Source organism: Aphelocoma coerulescens, chromosome 2, assembly GCF_041296385.1.
Source record: "Aphelocoma coerulescens isolate FSJ_1873_10779 chromosome 2, UR_Acoe_1.0, whole genome shotgun sequence".
Lineage (NCBI taxonomy): Eukaryota > Metazoa > Chordata > Aves > Passeriformes > Corvidae > Aphelocoma > Aphelocoma coerulescens.
This window is the reverse complement of record NC_091015.1, coordinates 134,552,622-134,577,101: the sequence shown is the minus strand read 5'-3', so window position 1 is coordinate 134,577,101 and position 24,480 is coordinate 134,552,622. Positions and strand designations below refer to the sequence as shown.

The following is a 24,480-nucleotide window of genomic DNA, read 5'->3' as shown; positions in this document are numbered from 1 at the left end:
TTCCATCAGTTTAATAAATTCAGACAGAAATTTTACTACAAGCAGTACAACCTCTGACTCCAAACTGTCAAGAGGACTGACTAACAGAACATCTCTTTCCTGGATCTAATCCACTAGTTTCTCACTAGTGGAATCTCAGTAATCTCACAGCAAATATAATGACTAACAGAAGTATCTTCCACAGAAAAATCATAAAGCAAACAGGTTTTTTTTCTAATTGTTTTATTATATTGTAAACTCGTAAGTCTTTCTTTACCATAGGAAGGTAGAAAAAACAAAAAATTTTGTATGAATGAAAATTTTTAGTTTATAATCAAAACCACACTCAAATGTCTATATAATGTAATATTTCGTGTACTGGGAAAGAGTCTCTAATTTTTAATACTGCATTGTATATTAAGAAAAAAACCCTGAATACTGCTTGACAAATTCAAATTGTCTTTTTAAAAATTATTAATTAAATTTTACTTAAATGAACTACTGTGAAAAAATAATTTTAAAAACTTGCCAACAACAGAAAAGCTTTTACTAAGAAATTAAATAGCAATGTGACAATATAGCTTTTCTGTATGAACTACTTGTGGTCATGCAAAGGGTTAAGCTATGTGATTTCAGGATAAAAGGTTTCCTGAGTTGACTATTACTCCTATGGTCTGCCAACAACTTTGCAATAAATGGAATGATTTTTATGGGAATGTGGTTATTCACAGCAAGACTACAGTTGGTGTCAGTATGAAAAATTCTTCTTTAGTAGATTCTCTCAGCAGGAATAACAGATCTGAAAGAAAGGCAAAAAGTAGCTACAGAGAACTCTGGCTGGTGTTGGTGACAAATTATGTTTACAAAATGATGTGGTAACCCATTGAAAAAGAAGAAATCAGAACAACAGTAAATCAGAGTATTGCTTCTCTAAGTACTGCTGTTCCAAAACAAGTTACCTGTGATTGTGTGTATTATTTAATAGCTCATTTTTCTTGACCATAAAGCAAGTGAGACTTCTAGGCTTTCAATTTCTGGGGTGTGAAAAAATGCTTCAGAAATCAGTAAAATTACCACAAAGTTATACCACAATCCATGGCAGAACACAAAATATTGGTAGCTATGAATTAAAGTCATTCAGGAGAAAGGTGAAAAAAATCATGGGATTAGAACTTAATATCATTTCATAATTATTTGCTATATTTATAATTTTCATAAATTTATTATTTCTTAGTATCACTTGTCTATTTTTTACATCTTAATGTTTTTTGAAATAATATTATTAGAAGAAAATTGGGATGGAGAATGCATTAAAATATTGATAAACTTAGTATTAACAGTTAGCCCATTTATGTTTGGTTTGTGATAAGCTTTCAGAATGCTAAAAAGATTAAATCACTTATTAAGTCTGCAGCATCACCACTAGACTGGTATTATCTTCCATTCAAAATGAGGATTAAAGTTACTTAGCATTTAATGATTTTCTTACAACGATACAGCACATTTATGTGTTTTAGTTGTTCGACCATTCCTAAGTTAAGTTGTTGGAATATGAAGGGAGTTGTTAATTGTTTGTATTGTTTGCTTGGGGTTTTTTAAAAAAGAAATAGATATCAGCTCTTTTAAGAAGTGAACACGACAGCTTTGAGTGCTTCCTGCTCTTTGTTATTCTCATGGACAATTACCCCAGTTCTATTTAAAACATTTCATTTGCAAACTTGTCTAGGAGCATTGCAAAACTCAGCTTTTTTCATTATGGCATGAATTTCCTTTGTTGTGCTGGGATCCCCAATGATGTGCCAGCAAGGAAAAACATAAACCTAGATATGTTAATGTCAGTAAAAAAGAAAAAAAATCCAGTACCAAGCAACTGTGTTATTGATAGGTGGAGGTCAACCACTGTTGAGCTAAAGGGGATAGATTTACTGACCTAAAAATAAATATTGACCTTGAAGATGCCAAAGAAAATAAATTTCTTAGAAAATTACATTTCACATTCTCTCAAAATAGAAAAATTGCATGTGCTATCTTTAATATTCTAAGAAATGTTTCTTCAATAGAAATATAGAAAATCTTTTTGTTTGAGAAGTTTTCAGAAGAGTATAATAGTTAAAGATGAGCTGAAAGTGAAATCAGCTCTTGGTGATAGTTGAATGTAATCATTCATGATTGTTTTTGCCAGGTGACCTTCATTTAGCAATAAACAATGGACAGAAGCTCATATTCAGACCTCTAGGTCTGGTTCTGCTGCTGTGAGAAATATCTGCTTTCCTTGAGGCATGAATGTGATTTTGGCAGAGTTGGTCTGATTTGGCTGTGATTGGAGGATGGATCCTGGAAAGTCTTAGCAAACCTTTGGCTCTTCATTTCCTAGCTGATTAGCTAGATGTTGAATAAGAAACACCTGTAGTCATTTCTAAAAAAAAAAAAAAAAAAAAAAAAAAAAAAAAAACCAACAAAACCACCAAACATAGAAAGGACTGTAGAACACAGTGAAAATAGATTTCTGGGCCATCAGACTCAAAAAAATAAGCAATTACAGGAAAGACTGTTGAATAAGCCTTATTCCTGGTGAGATACAAGGGATGGTTTCAGGGAGAGGAAAGCTTCAAAGCTTCAAACAGAGCTGACTGAATTATTTTCTGCCCACCCCCAAATACCATAAGGATGGCAGCTGAACAAATCTTTGGTCACCCAGAGTGGAGTCATTGGGCGCCTACAGAGGAATATCTATTCAAAAATTACTTTTCTCATTTGGTTGAAATAAGAGTTCACCTCCTCCCAATGTTTGTGATGTCTGTAATGGGAGCCTGCTGACCAGATAGTGGCTAGGGATGCTTTATGAGAAGCATGTGATTCAACTTCTGATAGTTCTTCGTCAACAGAGAGTTCAGGGAAAGCCAAATGTGATTATTTCAAAACCTTTTAACAGCATTAAATTTATTTTTAGAGATATAAACCTTATTTTTAAGGTACTGTAAGTTCTATGAAGAGTTGGCAAAGGCAAGTTCACTTTCTAAGGAACCTGTCAACAGTTGTGAACTCCCTTCCAGCAGGCATCACAGCAGTTCCCTTTGCTCATTCAGACTGAGACACAAAGCCCATGTATTTGCATTTGATTTTCCACAGCAGCAATTCAGGAACAGCTCAGTTGCAGTGCAGGAAGGAAGGAAGGGTAGGGAGGAAAGGAAACAGGAATCACAGTACAGAGTTTTCCCTAATATGTGTGTGAGGGAATGACTGGAAATACTTTCTCATCTATGTGAGATCATACTACTACCATGGGTGACTTGCAGAAAGTTCATGAAGTTCACTTCATGAATGTGGGACCAAATTACATCACACGTGTAGCTGTAGGTAAATGAACAAAAATGCAAAACAAAGTCTTCATTCAGGCAGAACTGTGGCTTTGCTGGTGTGTGCAAAACACAGCTAAGAGCCTCAACCCATCTGAAATGCAAGATGCCTGGCTGTTGTGGAATGTGCTGCTGTAGTTCGTGAGTGTTAGAGCTACAAAGAATAACAAATACCTCCTTTGCTTACTTGAGAAGACCATTCCTATAGGCTTATGCAACTTATTAACCACTTAATTTCTTTCACATGGCAAATGACAAGTACCTTTCATGCTAGGTGCCACTAAAAATTGTTGTAAATAGAGCCTATATGATTTCCTTTCTCAAGAGTATAACATGGATTGCACATGTACAGCTGAGCTGAAATACCCACAAGCCTACCATGCTCATAGCATCACTTTATCACTTTATTTACCTTTCTGTTGCTTCTCCCTGAGTTGCCAGCTGGTGTTAAACCACCACAGGCTATAAGATGGCACAAAAACTCTTACCTTTCTAGCTGGCACTCTCAGAGCTCTGACAAAGGATAGTTGTCCTCTGCTCTGGCTGGGCAAGGCAGTGATGGGTCAGCTCACTCCCTACTTCTGCCACTGAGCAGCAGTATAGGAATCAACATCTGCCCTCTGCACTGCAACACTGAGAGTGGGAAAGAAAAGGAAAGAGAAAATTCAAAATGTTGTGGAAAGGTTTTCAGGCTGTCAATAGAAGAAAATGTTTTTGCTGTCCGTCCTGGCAAGGTTAGCAGAGAGAATTTTAAACCCTGGCTTTGTCTCATTAGCAGACAATTACAAAGATGGGAGACTTGCTCACTCAAATCATTGTAGTTTTCATTTTAAACATAGGCATTTAGAAGATTATCAACACCACCAAGGCCCTGCAAGTTTAAATGAATTGGTTGTGTGGAACTGAAAGACACAGCTTAGATCATCTTGTGAAAATTTCCGTGTGAATCCCTTATTTCCTGAGGAATGAGACATTATTCTAAGACTTTTGTGGAAAAATCTTTCTTTTCATATGTTTAATTTTTAGATTTTTTAAAATTTAAATATATTTTAACAGTCTTTAGTGTATAGTTTCAACAAAATGTATATGTTCCTAGAAGTATACTTTCAAGTTAATGTGTTTGGGAATAATTCATTAGATTCTGACGAGATGCATGGCTTTTTTTACTTCTTAAAATACCTTCATATTTTATTTTCACTGTCTTTCATTAATCATAGAATTTTTTTCTCTTTACAGAAGTATATATTAGCAGATAATAGGAATCATGTAGTAAAGAGAGTATTTAAACACATCTGAAGTGCTGACCTTTAAAAATACAGTTAATTTGACACTTTGAACTTAGCACTGTTCTCTCCAGGAGTGACACAGACTCTTTATGCAGATACACTTGAGTTTTATTTAGCCATTTCTATATATTGGTAAAACTTTCTTTGACATCCACCCTCTTCCCTTCACTTTTCCTGCAAAATATACAGAAATAAAATAAAAAATTATTTTGTCAGAGTTGGAGCAAGAATTGATTGTTAGAGAGGCATTCTAAAACACTTCTCTGAGTAAATTGATATACTACAGAACTAGAATAATTTTATGTTTTATCTTGTCTGGACAACTGGAATGTAACCAGTGTATTCAGAACAATAGGGATTGTCTCTGAACTGAAATCTGAACAAATTTACACCCTATAGCAGGCGAGAAAGCTCTGGGGTTTAGAGGACTGCACTTTCTGTGATTGTCCTGAGTTCTGCTGACCCTCTGCTAGAGATTTGATTTAACTTTTTAGTCTTCCTTTTCAACAGAAAGATTTCAGTGTATGGAGTAATACATACAGAGACAATATGAGTTGTTGAAATATCTGCTTCATGAAACTTATGAAGTAAAGAAAATTAGCAAAATAGAGTTTTCATTTGCTGTGGGAATGTAGCTGGCACACTGCTTTCTACTTCGTTAGGTCATGTTTTATTTTAAATTGGATTCTTCCACTTACAAGGTGTAGTTGAAATGAAAATGTAAACCTTGGTTTTAGCATAGCTACTTCAATAAACACAAGTTGCAGAATAAGATCTGTTGATTTATTTTGGAATAAACACTGTTTACTTTAGGAGTATCATATTTGATCCAAATGCATTTGTTGATGTGAGCAAGGAAAGTAGGATTTTAATCACTTTTTCTATTAGAAAAGAATGGCCTACATTGTGTGTTATAAAAGGATTACGTGTTTGGTGCAGAGGAGTACTCTAAAGTCATTGGCTGTGAAAAATAGTTAGTAAATAATTTCAGTTCATAGTCCTCAGTGTTTATAACAGCTAATAGGTTATATTGATAATATTTATGTTGTTGTTCTGATGGTCTGTTTTAACAATAAAAGATAGGATTTGGGGGGGGGCTGGTAGCATTTTTATGGGCTTTTTTTTACATTATAAGCTTCTCCTTATAGTCTTAAGTTTAAAAAGGGAGCATTTTGAAAGCCTTCACAGCCCAATTTAATTCCTTGACTGTTCCTACACAAATTGTCAGACAGAATGAAGTGGATTTCAAGAACTCTCTTTGTTCTTAATATCCTGTGCCTGACCCACAGGTAATCTGCACCTTTTTTCTTCAGCGCCGAATAATTGTGGTGGGAAAGAAGAGAAAATGTTAGGGTCACAAAGTGCAGGCTAGACAGAGATGACAGGTCCTGCCAATTGAGTGCCAGTGTTGAGAACCTGCGAACTGCAGTCCCTGCTCTTTCACATGGATTTGTGCTGTGCGTTAACAGGCGCTCCGATGATGGGTTAGGAAGTTCAGCACTTCAGCCTTTGTTGCCTCAGCTTGAAAGGAAGTGCAGAGGGTTTTTTATATTTAGCAAGCACAGAAGTACAGTAGAGGAACATTAGGCACAGGTCATACTATATATATACACACACATATATATATATGAACGCACAGAGGATATAGATGTGCTGTTGTTCAATTTTCTAACCTGTACATACCAGAGATTTTATCCTTCTAGCCAAGTAAAAGCCAGAGGTTTACTTCTAAAGCTTAAAGAATGCTTGTAAATAGTGTTGGGGTCCTTGTTATTTGTCTGAAATTAGAACAGAGACTGGTTGAAGCAAACTGCTTTTCATTTTGCTGGAAGGTGGTCAGAACTATGAGTAAAAAAAATCTAGAAATCAACAGTTTGGGGGGGATGGTGTTAAATGGTCATTCACAATCTAGCTTTGGAATATGTAATTGTTGCCTGGAAAAAAAAAATTCTGACAATCTGTAACTCTGTGATTCCCAAAGAAGCAGGTTGTGATGGCTAATAGGAATGATGAGTATTTGTGGAGCAGATAATAGTCTTAAAGGGTATATACAGCTGAAAGGGTATATATCTTATTACTGGAAAAGACATAAACAGAGGTACTTCTGTCCTAAAAAGCTGCATTAAAAACACAGCAGTGTATGCTTGGGGATTTTTTTTTCTATTTTTTTCGGATACATCACATTTATAAAGGATTGCATCTTTAACTTGTTTTGCTAGCTCTGTTCTCACATGTACATGACCAAATTTCTCTACTGTTCAGTAGGGAAAATGAAGCAGTGGATATAATTGCATAATGACAGATATGAGAGGAACAGAGAATCCCAGCAATCATTTCCTGTGAGTTGGCCAGCTTCCAGGATGTCTCAATGGGCCCGCTGATGTAAAGGCAAAATGAAAATAGCTCTTTCTGAAGGGTGGTTGTTGGTTGGGGTTTTTTTTTCCTCTCTCATTTGACTTTGCAGACTAAGGTATTGAAACAATTAGTTGGCAGTGTGGTGTTAGTTTTCTCACAGTAAATTAAGAAGATTAACCAAATGTGGAAATATATTTTAGCTATAATCAGGAGATTTGAAACTGCAATACTTCGGCATCCTCTGAGGTTATGTTAATATTATTCACGTTATTCCCCTTTATAATGTGCAGACTTGTCCAGAGTTACCTTATGTCAGTGTTTATTCAGAGACAGCAGAATTATTAGTTTTATTTTTGTTAGTTTTGTAACACAGAAATGTAGAGGATCAGCATGCTAGCTGTTGCGTCACGCCACTTGGCATGTAGTATTGGCACAGATAAGAGAACACTTATAACAGCCTTAATGTCTTTTTTTTATTATTATTGTTATTAATTTTCCTACAGTAAATTGAGTAGGGAAGCGTATTTTACATAATTATGGCAGAAGTACACAACTTGACGGGTGGTAGTGAGGGAGCAAAGTAATATAAATATTTGCAGAACATTTCTGCCATAAGTTAATGCTTTGCATATGAATCTTTATAAAGATCCTAAGTTAGTTTAAAGGAATGATTCCAGAGGACTACATAGGTCCAGGCATTTTAAGAGCTGTGAATGATGACTGCAGAGCATCTCTGGGAGTGTTTAGCTCGTCATACAAAAACAGAAAAGAGAAGGAAGAAAACTTAGCAGGAAGAAGGTAACAATTGCTTTGGGAATGGAGGAGGGAGAAGACATAAGCTTTCCATGTACAAATCTTAGGCTAGACTCCCCTAGTCATTCATTTTTGATTGCTGTTTATCTTTGGCTTGCTGCATTTCACTGGAGACATTCACTTAGCTAATGATTGCAACAGCTTTAAGTTGCTCCTGCAAGCACATATCTGCTGCTGCTTCAGGCCCCACAGCAGAGCTGATGGAAGGGAATGGAGAAACAAGTCTCAGTTATTCCATGCAACATCTGTTGGTTTAATTGGGCTGCTGCAGGAGATTCAAGCTAAGCTACCAGTTGTGGCACAGAAAGGTCTGAGGGACACAAACACATGAATCCATGCAAGCTAGCTGCGTGAAAGAGCAAAAAAGGACAGCATGGGCAGTAACTTCTTAAGCTTCTATCCATAGATTTGCCAAGTTAACACATGCTGACAACTCCCATTTTTCCTGAAAATATTATCTCTAAATGATACCAAGTGCATTTTGCTTTCCAGGGATTGATCCGAAGGTGCAGAGCTGCATCTCAGCCTGTCTGACTGAAATACAAATCTTTAGTACAAACATGTTATCACTTGTAGTTTCTCCTGAAGTTTTCAAACTGGATACACTGACATTGCAAGGTCAACACCTTTAGGAGCAAAACACAGCTAGCTGCATAAGTTTATATGTAAGCCACAGGATATTTTGCTCCTTACTTGCCAATTCAGCCTATTTTAAAAGAGAATCCCACAATTTTAATTTTCTGCTTTCGACTTGACTGCTAAACTGATTCTGTCATAATAAAATACATCTGCATAAATAACAGTGTTTCTACAGGGACTTTCAGTATTAGTTTCAGATATCACTTTGCCAGAGAAATTAGGGGAAGAATTCTAGTACTGTATTTCCTATGAAAATTTCACAAAAGCGTCAAATACATTTGTGAAAGTTTGAAGTCATAAGCCTGCAAACAAACTTTTTTTTCTGGATGGCCATTTGGCCTATGGTAAGTCAGCTTCCCTCACAAAAGCCTTTCTGAGAAGTACTTGAGGATTTTAGCATCTCTGTATATATATAGCACATTTTAGAGTCTGTGTGTTCTTGTTGGAAGGGCATACTTTATTTTTTGGGCAGTGTTTTACCATACCCCTGATTATGCATATTGAGCTGATGGCTGTTTTAAGTTGTTGACTCTGTGTGTGCTTGCTTATATCTAATCAGAGGACTGGGCAGTACCTCAGGTATCTCACAAACAGAATGCTACACACAAACCAAGCAGGTGAAAACAAATACAAGGGGTTCTGATGGAAGGATGGATCAGATCAATTAATGATGGGCAGGTAACTGGCTTCTTTGAAGAATAACTCCTAAATAACTCCCCTGCTAAAATAGCAATTGCTAAATGAGTGTTTTTCCTTACCATGTTCAGGGGTCAAAAAATGCAGCCATCACTCATTAGCCCAAAGTCCAAGTCAGCTAGACAGTGTGAAAAAATACCTGGCACTCAAAGCTCACATTTAGCCTCAAAGATGTGCCCTGCCGTTCAAAAGGAACAAAACAGTCGTGCACTGTTTGTGACCTCCCTTTAGCTCTAACGTAGTGTCAATCACAGTGGGCTTTAATCCTTTCCAAATTATAGCATGTATCTCTTGTGCTTTGTTCCCCTCCTGACTTTTTCCTTCTTGTATTCCTGACAAAAGAGGACACTATCTCTCTCTTATTATATTCAGTATTTTGTCTGAAATTTGTGGTGCTTGTGACATTTTCTTCATTTTTCTTCCTTTCTTGACACTGTTTCTGTACCTTTGCCCCTCCAATATTTAGTCTCTGATTTATTTTCTGGGTTTTTCTCTCCAAAATACCTCTTTCTTTTGATGCCACAATTTCTATTTCTAATGTATCACTGCAGTTCTCACTTTCTACCTACCAAGCAGGTGGTTAGACAGAAGGCGAGAATGTCTATCATGTCCCAAGGGTTGTGATGGTTCCAGGACCTTGCACTGTGAATTAAAGTTCCAAGTCCCCAGGTTCTGTCTAACTGTGGTATCTAAGATGTAGTAGTCTCATTTTTCCTGCCTCTGTCTTTTCTCTGAGAGTTGAATTTTGAAATTTTTTGCATTATTTCTTCCTTCATCTGCTCAAAGATGATTTTCTACTCCTTCCTGTAGTTTTGTGGTTACTAAAAGAATAATTTCTTTTTCACAGATTTCTATTTTGGGTTCTCTTCTCCAGCAGCTTGTTGCAGTTGCCATTTATAGTTTCTAAGCTGGGGAAGGAGAAATCACTGAGCACTGGAAGAATAACTAGAGTGGGAAGCTAATGAATTCAGGAGGGTGTCTCTTCTTTGGCTTACACTCAGCTGATATTTGAATTATTAATGTGGCATGCATTTGGATGGACATTTGCTTTCAGCTTTAAACAGAAAAAGAGTAAAAAATTACGTGAATTTGATAACTTGCTGAAGAAGCTTCTGGCTCTTTTTTCAGCCAAGTTGATTTTCAAAGCCTGGCAACATACGCTCACGCTTGCAGTTTCTGCTGTGTCTGAACATCTAATGCATTTTGTCTGCTTGAGGAGGAAATTCACTGTATGGTGGTTAAATATGAGCAAATGTAGTATTGTCTCTCCTGTGCTGGTTGTCACTCCTACCACTGTCTCTAGCACAAGTTGCCTATGCATAAGATATAGAAGAGTAAGCATTATAGTAAGAATGTGTTGTACAAGTGCAAAAGACCACACCTTGTTCTTCAAAACATTTCAAGTTTCTGAGGCATTTTTCGTAAACGAATGTTTTTAAAAATCTAGAATCCACAGCCACCATGTGAAGCCACATAGGCTTCTTCAGCTTTTTTCTTATCTGAGGTTGTTGACCTCAGGAGAGGAGGAGAAGGTTACAGGGTCAAAGTCTTTTCCTCCTTGGAGCTTGCTGCTTGCTGGGAGAGGGTTGGCTGGAAAATAGATGTTTTAGAAAAAGGGTTGAGGGTCATGATTTTAATTCTGTTAGGGAACAGCTGGTTTGAGTTTCTTTCCACTTCTATCTTCCCTCCCTTCCTCACAAATCCATGGAGAGAGAAAAATTTGTTCAGAGGAAAGCAACACAAAAATAAAGGATTGCAGCATTTTCATCTTTAAAATAGATCATATTTGTTATAAGACTTCACATTAGGAGAGAGAAGAGGAAATTAGTAAAATAATTAAAATCCATTATTGTTACAAACATTGAATTGATATTGATCTAGAGTGTCAGAGGCTTATTCGTTTTCCTGCCAACAGTTAAAATGTTAATAGTAATGTTTTAATGGGGGCTTTTTGTGGATAAACAACATGCATTGCAATTTTTAATTTAGTGATGGACTAAGCTAATTTTTAATGCATTGTGTTAGTTTGCAGACAAGCTGCTGAAGAAAGATGGTTTGATTTGGGTATTTCTGTTCAGATTTTCTTCATCTTGGCATGCTGCTTTCATGCACTAAGACCAAAGAGAGAGAAGGAAACTCACAACTCTCAAATGAATGGCAAACTAGGAACAGATTTTTCATCTGCACTCCTCTGAAACACTGGCCTCAGGCTGTGTTGGTGTGTGGCTCAACAGCAATCAGAGGTCATAATTTCATTGGCGGTTAGCATCAGGTTTAATTTTTCTAATATGTTACATTTACCAAAATGTCTGGTTTTAGTTACACTTATGCACTGACTGAATCAGCTTTGAGCAGCATGATGTTTTAAGGTACCTGAAAGGCTACAAGAACGTTTATGGAACACATATGCTAATTGTTTTTAACCACTTTCCTTTCTAAACACAAAAACGTGTTTTTGGAAAGCTATTTAACAGTAGTAGCTAATGATGGTGTGCATTTATTCTAAGAAATGAGCACAAGGAATAGGTAAAATACTTGTTTTAGCAAGACTGCCATCTACTGATTTCCACAATTAAAAATATCCCTGATGACTAGATTGTTCATAGATTTTTTTATAGCTGTGCTTTCAAGATTTGCAAAACCAAGAAAATTATAAAATCTTTCTGTCACCTTAGGAATGCGACCAGGTTCACATTGACGACGTGTCTTCAGACGACAACGGTCAAGATTTAAGGTACAAGAGAACTCCTTAAGATAAAAAGTTGCTTGGCCAATTCCTTCCTGGGCAAGTGATGGGCTGCTGGGATGCTCAGAGTAGCCTGCTCTCTTTTGACTATCTCCTGTGCAGCCCAGCCCGGTGAGTAGCTGGTGGTTCAATGTAGCCTGTTGCCTTTTACTCATCTGTGGGGTTTTTTATGTCTGCCTAGCACATATAATTTCGGAACAGACGGCTTTCCCGCGGCTGCCACCAGCGCCAATCTGTGCCTGGCGACCGGCGTGCGCGGAGGAGTGGACTGGATGCGGAAACTGGCCTTCCGCTACAGACGAGTAAAAGAGATATACAACACCTACAAAAACAATGTTGGAGGCAAGTGACTCTGGAGTTATCTAACAAACACACATTAGAGGTTGTCAGTGGGAAGAACTGGTTTCTACTTCTTTTTTTAACGTAGCAGTGCTTAGCGATCTGTTTAGTTTGCAGAGTGTGGAAAATTGTCTGAGTTAGTGAAAGCAAAGGAAAATGACAGAGCGCTACTTAATACCAGTGCAGACATGCCCTTGTCTACTCCACAGGTCTCCTTGGTCCAGCAAAAAGAGAGGCTTGGTTACAACTAAGAGCAGAAATTGAAGCTTTGACAGATTCTTGGTTAACACTTGCACTGAAAGCACTCACCCTCATTCATTCGAGGTGAGTACTAAGAGTATGAAGGAAGCTCTCGGGTGTCTGATGATGATCTGGAAGAGGCTGTCTGGTCTGATGGGCAAAATGCTGAACCTGGAGGACCTTACCCTCATTCCTTATTCTGGTCTGACCATGCCACACCTTGCTCATCTGTAAGGTGGCAGAAAAAGAGATGTTCTTTTTAAGTGGCAATAATAATATTGAGGGGTTCTGATGGGAGGGATAAGATTTTCCTTCTATTGTTTTGTTTTGGTTTTTTTCTGTTTTGCTTTGTTAAAAAAGGATATATGCATTTTCTCTTCCATAGGACAAACTGTGTGAACATTCTTGTAACAACTACTCAGCTAATTCCAGCTCTGGCAAAAGTCTTGTTGTATGGACTAGGGGTTGTATTTCCCATAGAGAATATTTACAGTGCAACTAAAATAGGTGAGCTATTTTTATCATGTTGTGATACATTTAAAGCTGTATTTCTAAAAAAAAGAGGTATAGTAGCCTATATTTAATTCTAACATGCTTTCACGGTAGTAAATACAGAGATTAGTAACACCTGATCTTCATGAAACATTGCTAAAGCATCCTAAAAGTGCTTTTCAAATGTGTCATGATCCAGCAGAGAAAGCTTTGTATAGATCTATTAACAGTGGTGCAGTCTCTGTTAGGAAGAAATGTGTTTTTCCATCATTTCTTGAAACTGTGGGGCTGTGTAGCAGTTGAGAAGGCTTTTTGGTAGGCTGTAAGTACAGAACACTGGAGTCTCCCTGGAGTTGCAGTAGGAGAAATTCTGTAAAGGTAAGCCCTGGCTCCATTTGTTTTCATGGGCTCTGGAGCAAATTTTGGTAAACAATTTACCAGAAGCAAGAATGTTTTGCTGCAGAATGTAATTATTAAGTTTCTTCATACTGACTGTAATAAGCTTCAGCCAGGCAAATGTTTATTTCTGTTTTCTGGTTCAGTATAAAAGATGTTATTCTGAGTATGCAGAAGTACCCCAGACCAGATGGCAACGGTGTTTGTAGTTTTTAATGTGATTATGACATATCTGTTCTTTCTCAGATTCCCTCAAAATTGTGGGGTACACAAAAACATTTTTCATGTGTTCTTAAGTATCTATAATACAGCAAGCTCAAATGGTCAAGAAAAAATTGTGGGTTTTTTGTTTTTTTTTTTAAACAAGACAAAACAAAAATTTGTTCAGAGTTTTACAGAGAAATTTGAAAGCATTACCATAAAAGATTTAAAGCTGTTTCCTGGATATTAAAGTTGCAGTGCCCTCTGTAAAAAACTGTATAGTAAATTATAACTTTGAAATATAATACTTTAAATACACATTTTAATTAAAACATTTTAATAAATGTTCACTTGTGACTTCACGTACATGGGATAGAAGGATGTTTTTGGAAAAATGTGTTCTGTCACTGACTGTCACAGGAAACCATGAGATTTTCGTAACATGCCATGATTCATAAATGCTGTTTCAACTTAGTGTTGGAGGTTTCTCATGCCTGGCACTACTGTTAAAGGGTATCATTAAGTAGTTTGGCTTCTCTAATGGCTAGAAAACTTCATTTAATTTCCAGCTTACTTTTTCTTGTGCTTTTATTGTTCCTTAGCTGAAATAACTATTTTAAAAACCACAATTTTTCCCATCTATTGCTGTAGACACACAGGTTAGCATGTCCCATGGCCAGACTAAAGTGACCTTTCAGAAAGGGGACATTTGAGAAAACTCAACTCTAAGCATTTGCTTTCTTTTTGGCTTCTCAATACCAGTACCTGAAGCTTCCCAGTATGGGTACAAATTGAAAGAGAGGAAATTTAGGTTAGCTGTTAGGAAGAAATTATTTACTGTGAGGGTGGCAAGACACTGAAACAGGTTGCCCAGGGAGGCTGTGGATGCCCCAACCCTGGCATTGTTCAAGGCCAGATTGGGTAAGGCCTTGGATAGCCTGTTTTAGTGGGAGGTGTCCTGGCACATGCCGGGGTGAGTTGGGACTAGATGATCTTTAAGGTCCCTTCCATCCCATAACATTTTTGTGATTCAGTGGTACTTGTGCATAGGGCTGGAGCACTGAGATCATTTCCCCAGGTGTGTGCAGGGAAGGAATGACCCATGTTAATGGATCCCAGTGCAGGATCAAGGACATGGCCCATGTATTAGACTATAGGCATTTAAATCTAAGTCTTTTGGGTGACCTTCTAAGTCAGGGTACTACTGTTTTAGGAGCTGTGATTAATCTTGTCACAGGTTTTGGAGAAAAAGCTAGAATTTCAACTCAGATTCAATCAATTTACTCAACTCAGGCTACTGGTCATAAACAAATGGTAGATAATTCTTCTGGTATGGAAATTCCTCTCAAAACCTGTGTCATATTAGGGAATGAGACAAGATAGGTGATATTGTGGACCTCTAGTATGCTATATCTGTGCTGCAATCGGCCTCGATACACCGTCCTTAGGGACAGACTCTTCTCTCCCTGTAGCTCTACTTAAGAATTCCAAGGGATGGGGAGATCCAGGATAAAAAGTTATTTATTTGATGTCATCCCATCACCACCTACCCTGAATAGTCTGATCTTTTTCTTTCAGGAAAGGAAAGTTGTTTTGAACGAATAATTCAAAGATTTGGAAGAAAAGTAGTGTATGTTGTTATAGGGGATGGTGTCGAAGAAGAACAAGGTGCAAAAAAGGTAATGACCTTCTTTCGGTGAGGGTTGGTTTCAAGAGTCTGACAAATTGTCTTCTCTTCAACATGGGACAGCATGCATTGACATTTACGTTGGATATCTTCGCCTTATGAAGTTTGTGTTGACCATATCTAGTAGAAAGCTGGGTAAGACTATAGATAATGATTTGCCCTGCTGTTCTCCAAAAGACACATTAAATTATTTATGTTTGATGTATTTCAAAAAGGGACCAGAAAATGGACCTTGGCTTTTGTGCCAAGAACTAATAGTTCTGTTTTCCTTGGCAACCCAAAATACCACATAGGATGTTATGAATGTAAGCAAAATATGGTGATTCTTACCGATCAAAGGCAGTATGCTGTTTGACTATGAAATACATCTATGTCATACCTTGAAAAGACATGTAGGACTGGAGTAGGTATACAGGAATTTCCATTTTCTTGTGTGTCCATAATTTGGATTCTGCATTCAGGCAACAACCTGTGGCTTGGCCTGCATTCATAACCTCAGATACCTGAACAGAGGATACTATTTGACTGTCTATTATTTTTTGCTTCCACTGAGAAGGGAATAATTCACTTTTTTTTTCCAATGTGAATTAAGCTGCGTAAAAAGTAACACTTCCCCCTCACAAATAATAGGCATTATTTCTAGCCTGCTACTCTACCCAAGATAGTCTACAGATACACACTCATTTCTTGGAGGAATGAGGCATAACATTGGCTATTTGAATAATAGGAGAAAGAGCAGGAAAATGGACGTTTCTGTTCTTGCTTCCTTTCACAGATAAATTGCTTTTACACAGCTGCTTTTTTACCCCAAAACTCTCTGTGATACTTCTGTCTCTTTCCACTGTGACTTTCTAAATTGGAGAAGTGAAACTAATTAGTCCACATGGTGTTTTAACAACCATTGACTGGTTTTGCTTCATGAAATCTGGGTTTTGTGCCCCTGAAGCCTTGCGGGTAGGTTCCCGGCTCGTCCCAGCACTTCGCAGACTCTCAGTTTCATATATCCCTTTGGCAGACTGAAACTGGGAGCAGTTTGCTCCTTTCTCCTTCAGAAATGCCTTTCATCTTTGCAGAGAAATGTTTTCCCGCTGCAAATGATTACATTTTAAAAGCTGTATTTAAGATCAGGGGGGAAAAAATTCCTTCTCTTTGTTCCTTTTCTGTTGCTCGGTGAAATAGTGTTGTATATGATAATGGCAGGAGTAGTCCTTTTGGTAACATTATCTATTTCAATGCTTTTTTCAACAGGAAACATGATTCAGAAAAGCATAAGAAAAAGCCTTTCCAGTCACTAAGAGGAGTAGCAGTATAGAAAGTTCCTTTGTGCAATTACTTCTGTGTATTCTTTATTGGTGGAAGGAATTTTCAGGTTGAAAGCATGTTAGATGCTCTGGATTAAATTATCTGCTGCAGCATTGCCAGAGAAATCAATAAGTAAATCAGCAGTCCTGCCTTTCTGCATAAACTATCAATCTGACTTAGAAAATGCTTCTGTGATTGTTGTCCTACTTCTTACTACATCAAATAAGAAATCAACATTTCACACTGTGAAAGCAGGATTTGCCTCTTTAGTTTTGTCCTTCACATTCTGCAAGAGCACAAACCACACAGTGCCTTGCAGTATGAGGAGCTGCTGCCAATTCTGATGATGTCTTAACTGTTATCTGCTCCTCAAGGTTTTTTTAGGGTTACTAGGAGGAGCAAGGATGGGAATGCACCCTAGTGCATTCATGTTAAAGGCATGTGCCTTGTCTAAGGAATAAATTGTATTGCTGTATCAAAAAACAGTAAAAGCCTGGACCTTCTCTGGAGAGCACACAAACAAAACAGAAGCTTTACCTCCACTAAAGTACCCAAAGCGTATCAATCCAAAGTGGCATAACTGTCCTGCAACGTACCACCCCATTATCATGCTTATCCCCTGAATCTTGGTAGCTGGTTCCTTCTTGCCTTCCTTCCTGTCAGCATGTCAGGTTTTGTGGTATTCTCAGAGAAGGGGCAGGTCTTCTGTTACCCCTTTGCACAGCACTTTTCTGTAGGGGGTTGGCCTGTGGTGAAGCCATTAATATATGTGTGTTTCTTTACACTATTAAAGCATAAACAGTACACCCTTCTTTAGCTAGCACTTCATTGATTACATGTAAACAGTAACGAGTCTTTTCAAGTGAGCATATAAATTCAAGTCTATTTAATTCAAGGGATTTTTTTATTCTGTGTTCATTCAGTGAATAAAAAAAAGTTGAGCTTCCAGCTTAGGGGATAAGAAAGTTAAGTTTTACTATTAAGAATAATTTACCAATCATTTATAAATTGCTTCATCATAAAACAAGATTTTCATTTATGTCCTTAATTCATGGAAAATCTTGAATCAATACAGCAGAAGGAAAAATAAAAGACACATTTAAAATCTTTTTATTATTGCCATTAGTAAAAAAATTCAATAATAAAATCTTTTGAATACCATTTAAAAGATCACTGCTTTACTGAGAAACATATTTAGGATAAACAGTTTGTTCATTAAATGCCTCTTTTGGTTGATGTAAGTAAACATAATACACTGAAGAAACTGCACACTGTTACATTTCTGGTAGCTTCACTCAAACTATGTTATTGACACCTTTGTTTAGCTGTCACTTCCAGCAAAATATTTGGTGAGATAATGAAAATTCTCAAGATGTTTGCATTGTGGCTTGAGAAACAATTGTACCCTTCTGGATCAGTGCAGCAACCAGCCAGCTTGGCTGTAACACCAGGGTTCACACAAAGGTTGCTACCTTCATATCAGCTTCCCCAGGACAAGAGGCAGAGGAGGGCAGAGAGCAACCAGTGTGAAAGACCAAAGGGTGCTCGGGAGCTGCTGGCACCAGTGCCGGTGCCATGTGGGTCAGAGCCGCCGCCTCTGAGTGCCACTGCGGTGATGCAGCTATTCTCAGTATAAGTTTCTGTGGGTTTCTGCCAGAGACTCCATTGTCTCAGCATTTTATTTTGCTTTGCTTTGTATTGTGTTTTGGGTTTGGAGGTTGTGTTTTGTTTTGTTGTGTTTAGTTTAGTTTAGTTTTGTTTTGTTTTGTTTTGTTTTTTCTTTTGTTTTGTTTGAGCTCATCTTTTGCCTTTGCTTTTGGGGACATATTTGGGAAATAAGACAGAAAAACCCCAACTCCTGAATTTTTCTGCTTAGGAGAATTCTCCAAAGGATTTCTAGTTTGTGAGAAGAGACAAAAGCTCTCTGCACTGAGGAGCTGGATTTTACATCAGGTGATTCAGGAGAGTCTGGGCAAATGGGCTTCTCCCTTTGTCTCCAAAATGGTCATGCTGCCTTGGAGGGAAATCATGAGGAAAAATCATAAATCTTTGTGGAGCAATAAATAGAATATAAATGGGTATCCAATATGCCACTGCTTTTAAGCTCACAGTCACACTGTGCTGGTCAGGTTTGGAGTAGGAAGTAAAGACGGCCGCTTAGCAAATCTGGCAGGAATACAACAAAAATACCGTGAAAGATGACAAAAACTGATGAGTTTTCTATTCAAATCCATCACAAATCTCAGGAGTAAGTTTTTTGTATAAATATGTATTCATTTAAGGGAAGGAGGATAGAGGGTAGTCCGCACTTTTTGTTGTTGCTATCAAAAAATGGATTTGTTTTGCATATGTATTAATTGAAACACTCTATTTTGTGGAGTAAAATAGCTGAAGTTTTATATTTTTAGTAGGTACATGCTGAAAATAAAATTACTTCTCTTTCAGAAATAAAATAGGTTAATATTTTAGGTTATTTAATAATACTCTAATTATTAGGCTCAATAAATTGGTAGTTTCATTTTTTTATGCTTTTTTCATCAAAACCAAATTCAAACTTTTGCCACCATATTTAGTTTCAACATGTCATAAAAATCAAATCATTTAAAAATTCATAGATGTTTTGTTACTAAGCATCACCTACCAAAAAATTCATGTTTTTTAAAAGACAGAATCTCCATATTTACTTGGAAGATGTTGAAACAGTACACTTAGAGTTTCATTAGATACTAATGCATCCAGTTTCACCACCTATTTATTAGTGGTTAGCATTTGTCATCCGCTCTCCCGCAGCAGCACATGCGAGATTAGCATTTCTTGCTTTGCTCAGAATAGAAGTGTTCTGCATGACATGTGTGCTAAGTGTTGGCAGGGATGGCTTTTTGAAGGCAATATTTAGTACATATATATACCAAGGATCTCTTGCCCAGTCTTTTGGTAAGAGAAAATATACTTCCGTCTCATGGGTGTGTTCCTGCTTTTGACATGGCTAAGTAGATGTGAATAAACAGTGTATGTTAATACAGGAATCATATATAAGGTTATGTATGATAATTTTGTTACTTTAAAGGTTTTAGTTTCATACAATCATTTATTATCTTAGGGTGAAAATTAATGTACATGCCTCATGAAAACACATGCATATATGAACACGTGTGTGAGACTCTATATATTCACACAAACATATAGATATATATGGATCTGTATCAGGTTTGTTTCCCCTCCTCACAGCTCTGAAGGCTGTACTATAGGATCAGACTGATAGAAATCTGAACTGGCCACATTCAGCTATGCCCAGGGCGTCAGTCCAGATTCCAGCCCCATGCAGCCACCACGTTCCTGGCGTGCTTTATTTCTTGGGAGTGTGCGGCTATGCTTTTGACCTACATGCAGGAGAACTGAAAATAATATGATACTGAGATTTACACAACCTCTTTTTTTTTCATGAGACTCTCTAGTATCATTCTATACTTCACTCCTGTAACTACATGGAGTAAATATAGGTATAATCCTTTCACAGGCAGACATAAATAAAGCAGAGGATACTTAACTGAATTTGAAATAGAAAGATATAGTCAAAATAATGACTGCTTACAGTTTTGGTTTAAAGTCTGACCATGAACAGCTGACCCATAAACAGGGTAATCCAAAACTCGATATTGCACATGGGCATCTAGCAAGAGGGGCTGTAATTTGATTTAGCAGAAGCTAAACCTTCTGTTAAATCATTCAGAGTCTTTAACTGCTCTATCTGCCTGGTGTGTGTATGCTCTGTGATGCTGAGGTTGTTACTAGGGAAGCAGTATAAAGCTGGAGCTGCATGAGGTGGGAGCTGGAAGCCAAGAATTTATTCCTATAGTTCTCCCTATTCATTGGTTTGCTGCATGACCTTGGAGAGCATCCATGTCATTGACTCTTGTCTTCTGCAGAGACACTTTGCAGAGGCAGGTGTCCACCAAACTCTTCGCCACGCCACATAATAGGTGTGCTATTTACACCTCCCTGACCCAGTGGCTAAGGCAGAGCTGCTGCCAGGCTGGCTGAGAGGAGGAGCAGGGAGCTGTGGCTGGCTGTCAGGGAGAGCAGCTGTGTCCTACCTGACAGGGGTTTGGGAAGGACGAGGGAAGCTGCAACCTCACAAGAAAAGGAGGCAGCAATGCCGAGCATCGCTGACCTGTGCAGTCAGCTGGCAAACACAGCATGGACCTGCTGCAAGCACGAACCTGTGTCCCTTTGTGCTTGATGTAGTACCCCTGCCAGATATTACAAATTCTGCCAGAAAGATCTTGCAGCCTGAGTTAGAGATAGGTGCACAGAAGCTTTTGCCAAGTCCAGAGAATGGCATGACTAGTAATTCTTATTTCATGTTGCCGTTGCTGGTTCATTTCCTGGACATGGTGCAAGAAGTTCATCTTTAGGAAATCTGTGAGTTGGAAAGCAGCAGTGTCTGGCGTGACAGAGCACAGAGGGTAAGCTGCCTGTAAAATGTAACAAGGAAGACACTGAGACATGGAGTTGTAACTGAGTGAGCTAACTACATCTGCTTTCTACTGCTGGTGGAGCATAGAGACAGTACAGTGTAAGTCCATATTGAAGATGCAGAAAAAAAAAGGTGTTGTAGTGTTTAACACTTCCTTTTTAAGCAAAGGATCTATCTATAAAAGTGTTTTGGAAATATCATAAGCATTTTTTTCCAAAAACACCTCAAGTATCTCTGAATTCCGTTTGGTTTGTTCTCTCCATTATCAGCCATCGCTCATTAATTTATCTTCAAGCTGAGATTCAGTCAGCTGTTTCTCAAGGCTTTGTAACACTCTGGAGCAAAGCAAAGCAGAACAGAAACTGTTACAATGGTGTTTTCCTGGAGTTCATTTTGTTTTCTTCCTGAATAAATTCCTTTGCTCTAGAAGCTAGGCATACTCTGAATGTGGGCAGGTGTTGATGCATCCATATTGCATCTCCATTCAGCCCAGGAGTGTCATATCAAAGAAGATGTGACAGGCTCTGTGCTGAGGTGTTTCCCTCCTGAGACAGGTATAAAAATTACGGTAAACATGCAGCTGGAAACAGTGAGTTTAACATTTTTTTCAAAACTTTTCTCTAACTTAAATTTGAGAAGACCAGAATGAAAAAAGGAGATCAGAATAAAAGTGACAGAGGAGATGGAGTTTTGCCATTGGAATTAGGAATTTGCTCAGGAGCTGCCGAAGTAGGATGATGAAAGCCTCTTTGAGAAGTCATAGATAAAATGCTTGGGGAACTTAGAAGCTAATGTGATAATAAACTGCTTGTGGTTTGCCTCCTAAAGATGCCGGGACAGAAACTGACCCAATGAAAAGGTGACCACGGCCATGTTTGCCTCCAGAATACTGTTGAATTGAAACTATTTTCCCATGGAATTTATAGAATGATTTCCTGACAAAAGCTAATGGCTATTTTTTTTTTTAATTTACGCAAAAGTTCTTGTTGACATTATAATCCCCTGTTTCAAGTATAAAGATAGTCCTTAATCAGATTTTTACCCTTCATGAATGAGGTAATCTGTGCTTTTTCCTGGGATTTGTGTTTTTGGTTTATTCAGGTTCTTTGCAAAAGTATCTGTGCTCCAGACAGATTTTGTTACAACTAATAGGAAAAAAATATGTATTCATTTTAATGCCCCATATGGAAAAGATGTTTTAAGATCAGTATTAGCAATGACCAATGTTACACAAGTCACTGAGATAAAATTATTTTCAAAGTGATGTGAGCAACACATGAGTTATTCTGAATCACCATTTCTGTTTTTAACTCTTCTGCCAGGAGTAGTTTTACAAGGAGCAAATAAATTTTGATAGTAAACAACACTTTCACTTTCTTTATTTTCTTTCTGTTCCCTTCCTCAAATCACCCACATGCTTCACGTATATGTTATTTGTCTTATTTTTTTCCAGAAGTAATATTTTCTTCTACAAGTTCTGAAATCTGTTTTTCATATAAAGAGATTAGAAGTCCCTCCCTTCCTTATGATCTCCTGATGTGTTTGCTGTAGTTCCTATTGTAAATAGATGTGCTCTTATTGAGAATTTATGTTTAGAAGGTGGGTCAGAGAAACCAGACATAAACATGAAGGACTCAAGGTTTTCAGAGCTCTTTTTCTCTCCCCCAAGTGTTCTCTCATCCCTGTGAAATACAAAGGGTGGGTCTAAATACCAGAATGCTTGGGGTTATTTTTACATGTTGTCTGTGCTGTTCACAGCATGCTATGCCATTTTGGAGGATCTCGAGCCACTCTGACCTTATGGCCCTTCACCATGCCTTGGAACTGGAGTACTTGTAGCAGCTTAGCAGCACTTTCAAACCTCAGAGCCTCCTTCTGCCCGTGGATGAGATGCCTGTGTCTTGTGTCAGCATTGGACTACAGAACTTTATGATTTCAACATGTTGACGTACAGCTGCAATTGGTCTTAACCCTTGCCCTTTCAGTAAACGGAGGAGCATGTCTTTTTCTTCAGAACAGCTGTTGGCTCTGGTACTGCGAGTCCAACGAAAATAAGCCATGCGAGTCTTTGAACAACTCATCTTTACCATATTTGCTACCAAAAAGAAATAGAGAAGGAAAAAGAAAATGAAAAGAAAAAAAAAAAAAGGAAATAAGAGGTTCATACCTGTGAAGAAAAGAAAAAGGACCTGCAAATGCTTTTTAGTTTTTAGCCTCTTCAATGTGACACACGCCGTTTCTTCAACACAGCAAACTTGATTGCACAATGAAGACTGAGATTTTACAAAATACCAGTGGAGTAATTTTCTTATAAAGAAGGTTTACTTTTTGGTTTCTCATACCCAGGGTACTCTGTACATCTTTACTTATTTATGAACAGACTATATTTTGACATCATATAACTGAGGATATGTATAATAGGATTAAAGGCTATTATAAGCCTTTGCCTTATGGTACAGCAACTACTTTTGATTTTAGCACATTACAGAGTAGTTTAAAATATGTCTAATTTAAACTAATAGGTACATCACTGAGACAATCATGTACAGGAAGAATTTTTTGTGTAAATTTGTAATAATGAATGATTCTTTTACATATTGTTAAGGTAAATGCTATTGAAAGATAGTAATGCCTTGTGGTGAAGAATGAGGCCACGTGTGCACAAATTTGTGCAGTGCCTTATCAATGTGTTGGATATAAATATGTAGATAATGGATTTTTTTTAGATAAATTTGTCAAGACCAAAAGCATGGATGTCAAGTGTCAATAGGAATTGGGTTTTGTTCTCAGCTGTTTCTCTGCCATTTTCTTCTCTCACCCACTGATAATGAAAAGATTGATTTCTTGTGTCCCCCCAGTCAAAGCAAATACAGATAAAATACAAGTGAAGAGGAGGCCTTTATTGTCTTTTTGTTTCCTCTTTTAAAGTTAACATATTAACCCTTTCTTAGAGTATTAAAAAATTAATTAGGAGAGTCATTCCATAAAGAAATAGAGAAAGAACACAAATATATTTTAAGATGTAACTTAAACTGGAACCTTGGTATTGAATAGATTTTGTCTCATCCAAAAATGAAGGAAACTACCATCGCTAATATTTTTAGAAATTAGAAATGAGAATATTTTGGAGAAATTAAACAAGAATGCTCATATACATTTAAGTTTTTTAATCCTCTTCCACCAGGAGTCAGATTTTCCTAAGATATAACATCCATTGCCGGCAATGGAAATGCTGAAATAGTTATCACCAAGGAGTTAAAATTTGCTTTTGTCTGTACTCACTTAAAGGACAAAATTAAACTGTGTCTTTCTGTGACTTGTGACTTTTCTGATCTGGAAGTCTGTGAGCTACTTGGTTAAATAAACAGTTAGTCTGATTTTTTGGCTTGAATTGTACCAATTCCCTTTGCCCAGTTAAATATCTTATTAAAAAGAAGCCTCACCTTTGTTCGTTAATTTTCTGGCTTTTCTTCTTT

At 37.4% G+C, this 24,480-nt stretch overlaps 1 protein-coding gene across 12 annotated transcripts in view; it reads left to right on the top strand.

Moving 5' to 3' along the window:
• Positions 1-23,476, top strand: part of EYA1 (EYA transcriptional coactivator and phosphatase 1) — an 85,775-nt gene extending 62,299 nt beyond the window's left edge. For all 12 annotated transcript variants that reach the window (XM_069006002.1, XM_069005999.1, XM_069006001.1 and 9 more), the window contains 6 exons: positions 11,800-11,858; positions 12,052-12,212; positions 12,419-12,533; positions 12,835-12,956; positions 15,117-15,217; positions 22,763-23,476. In XM_069006002.1, coding sequence (XP_068862103.1) covers positions 11,800-11,858; positions 12,052-12,212; positions 12,419-12,533; positions 12,835-12,956; positions 15,117-15,217; positions 22,763-22,843 — 639 coding nt within the window. In that variant the 3' untranslated portion in view covers positions 22,844-23,476. The remainder of the gene's footprint in view (positions 1-11,799; positions 11,859-12,051; positions 12,213-12,418; positions 12,534-12,834; positions 12,957-15,116; positions 15,218-22,762) is intronic.
• The last annotated feature ends 1,004 nt before the right edge of the window (positions 23,477-24,480 follow it).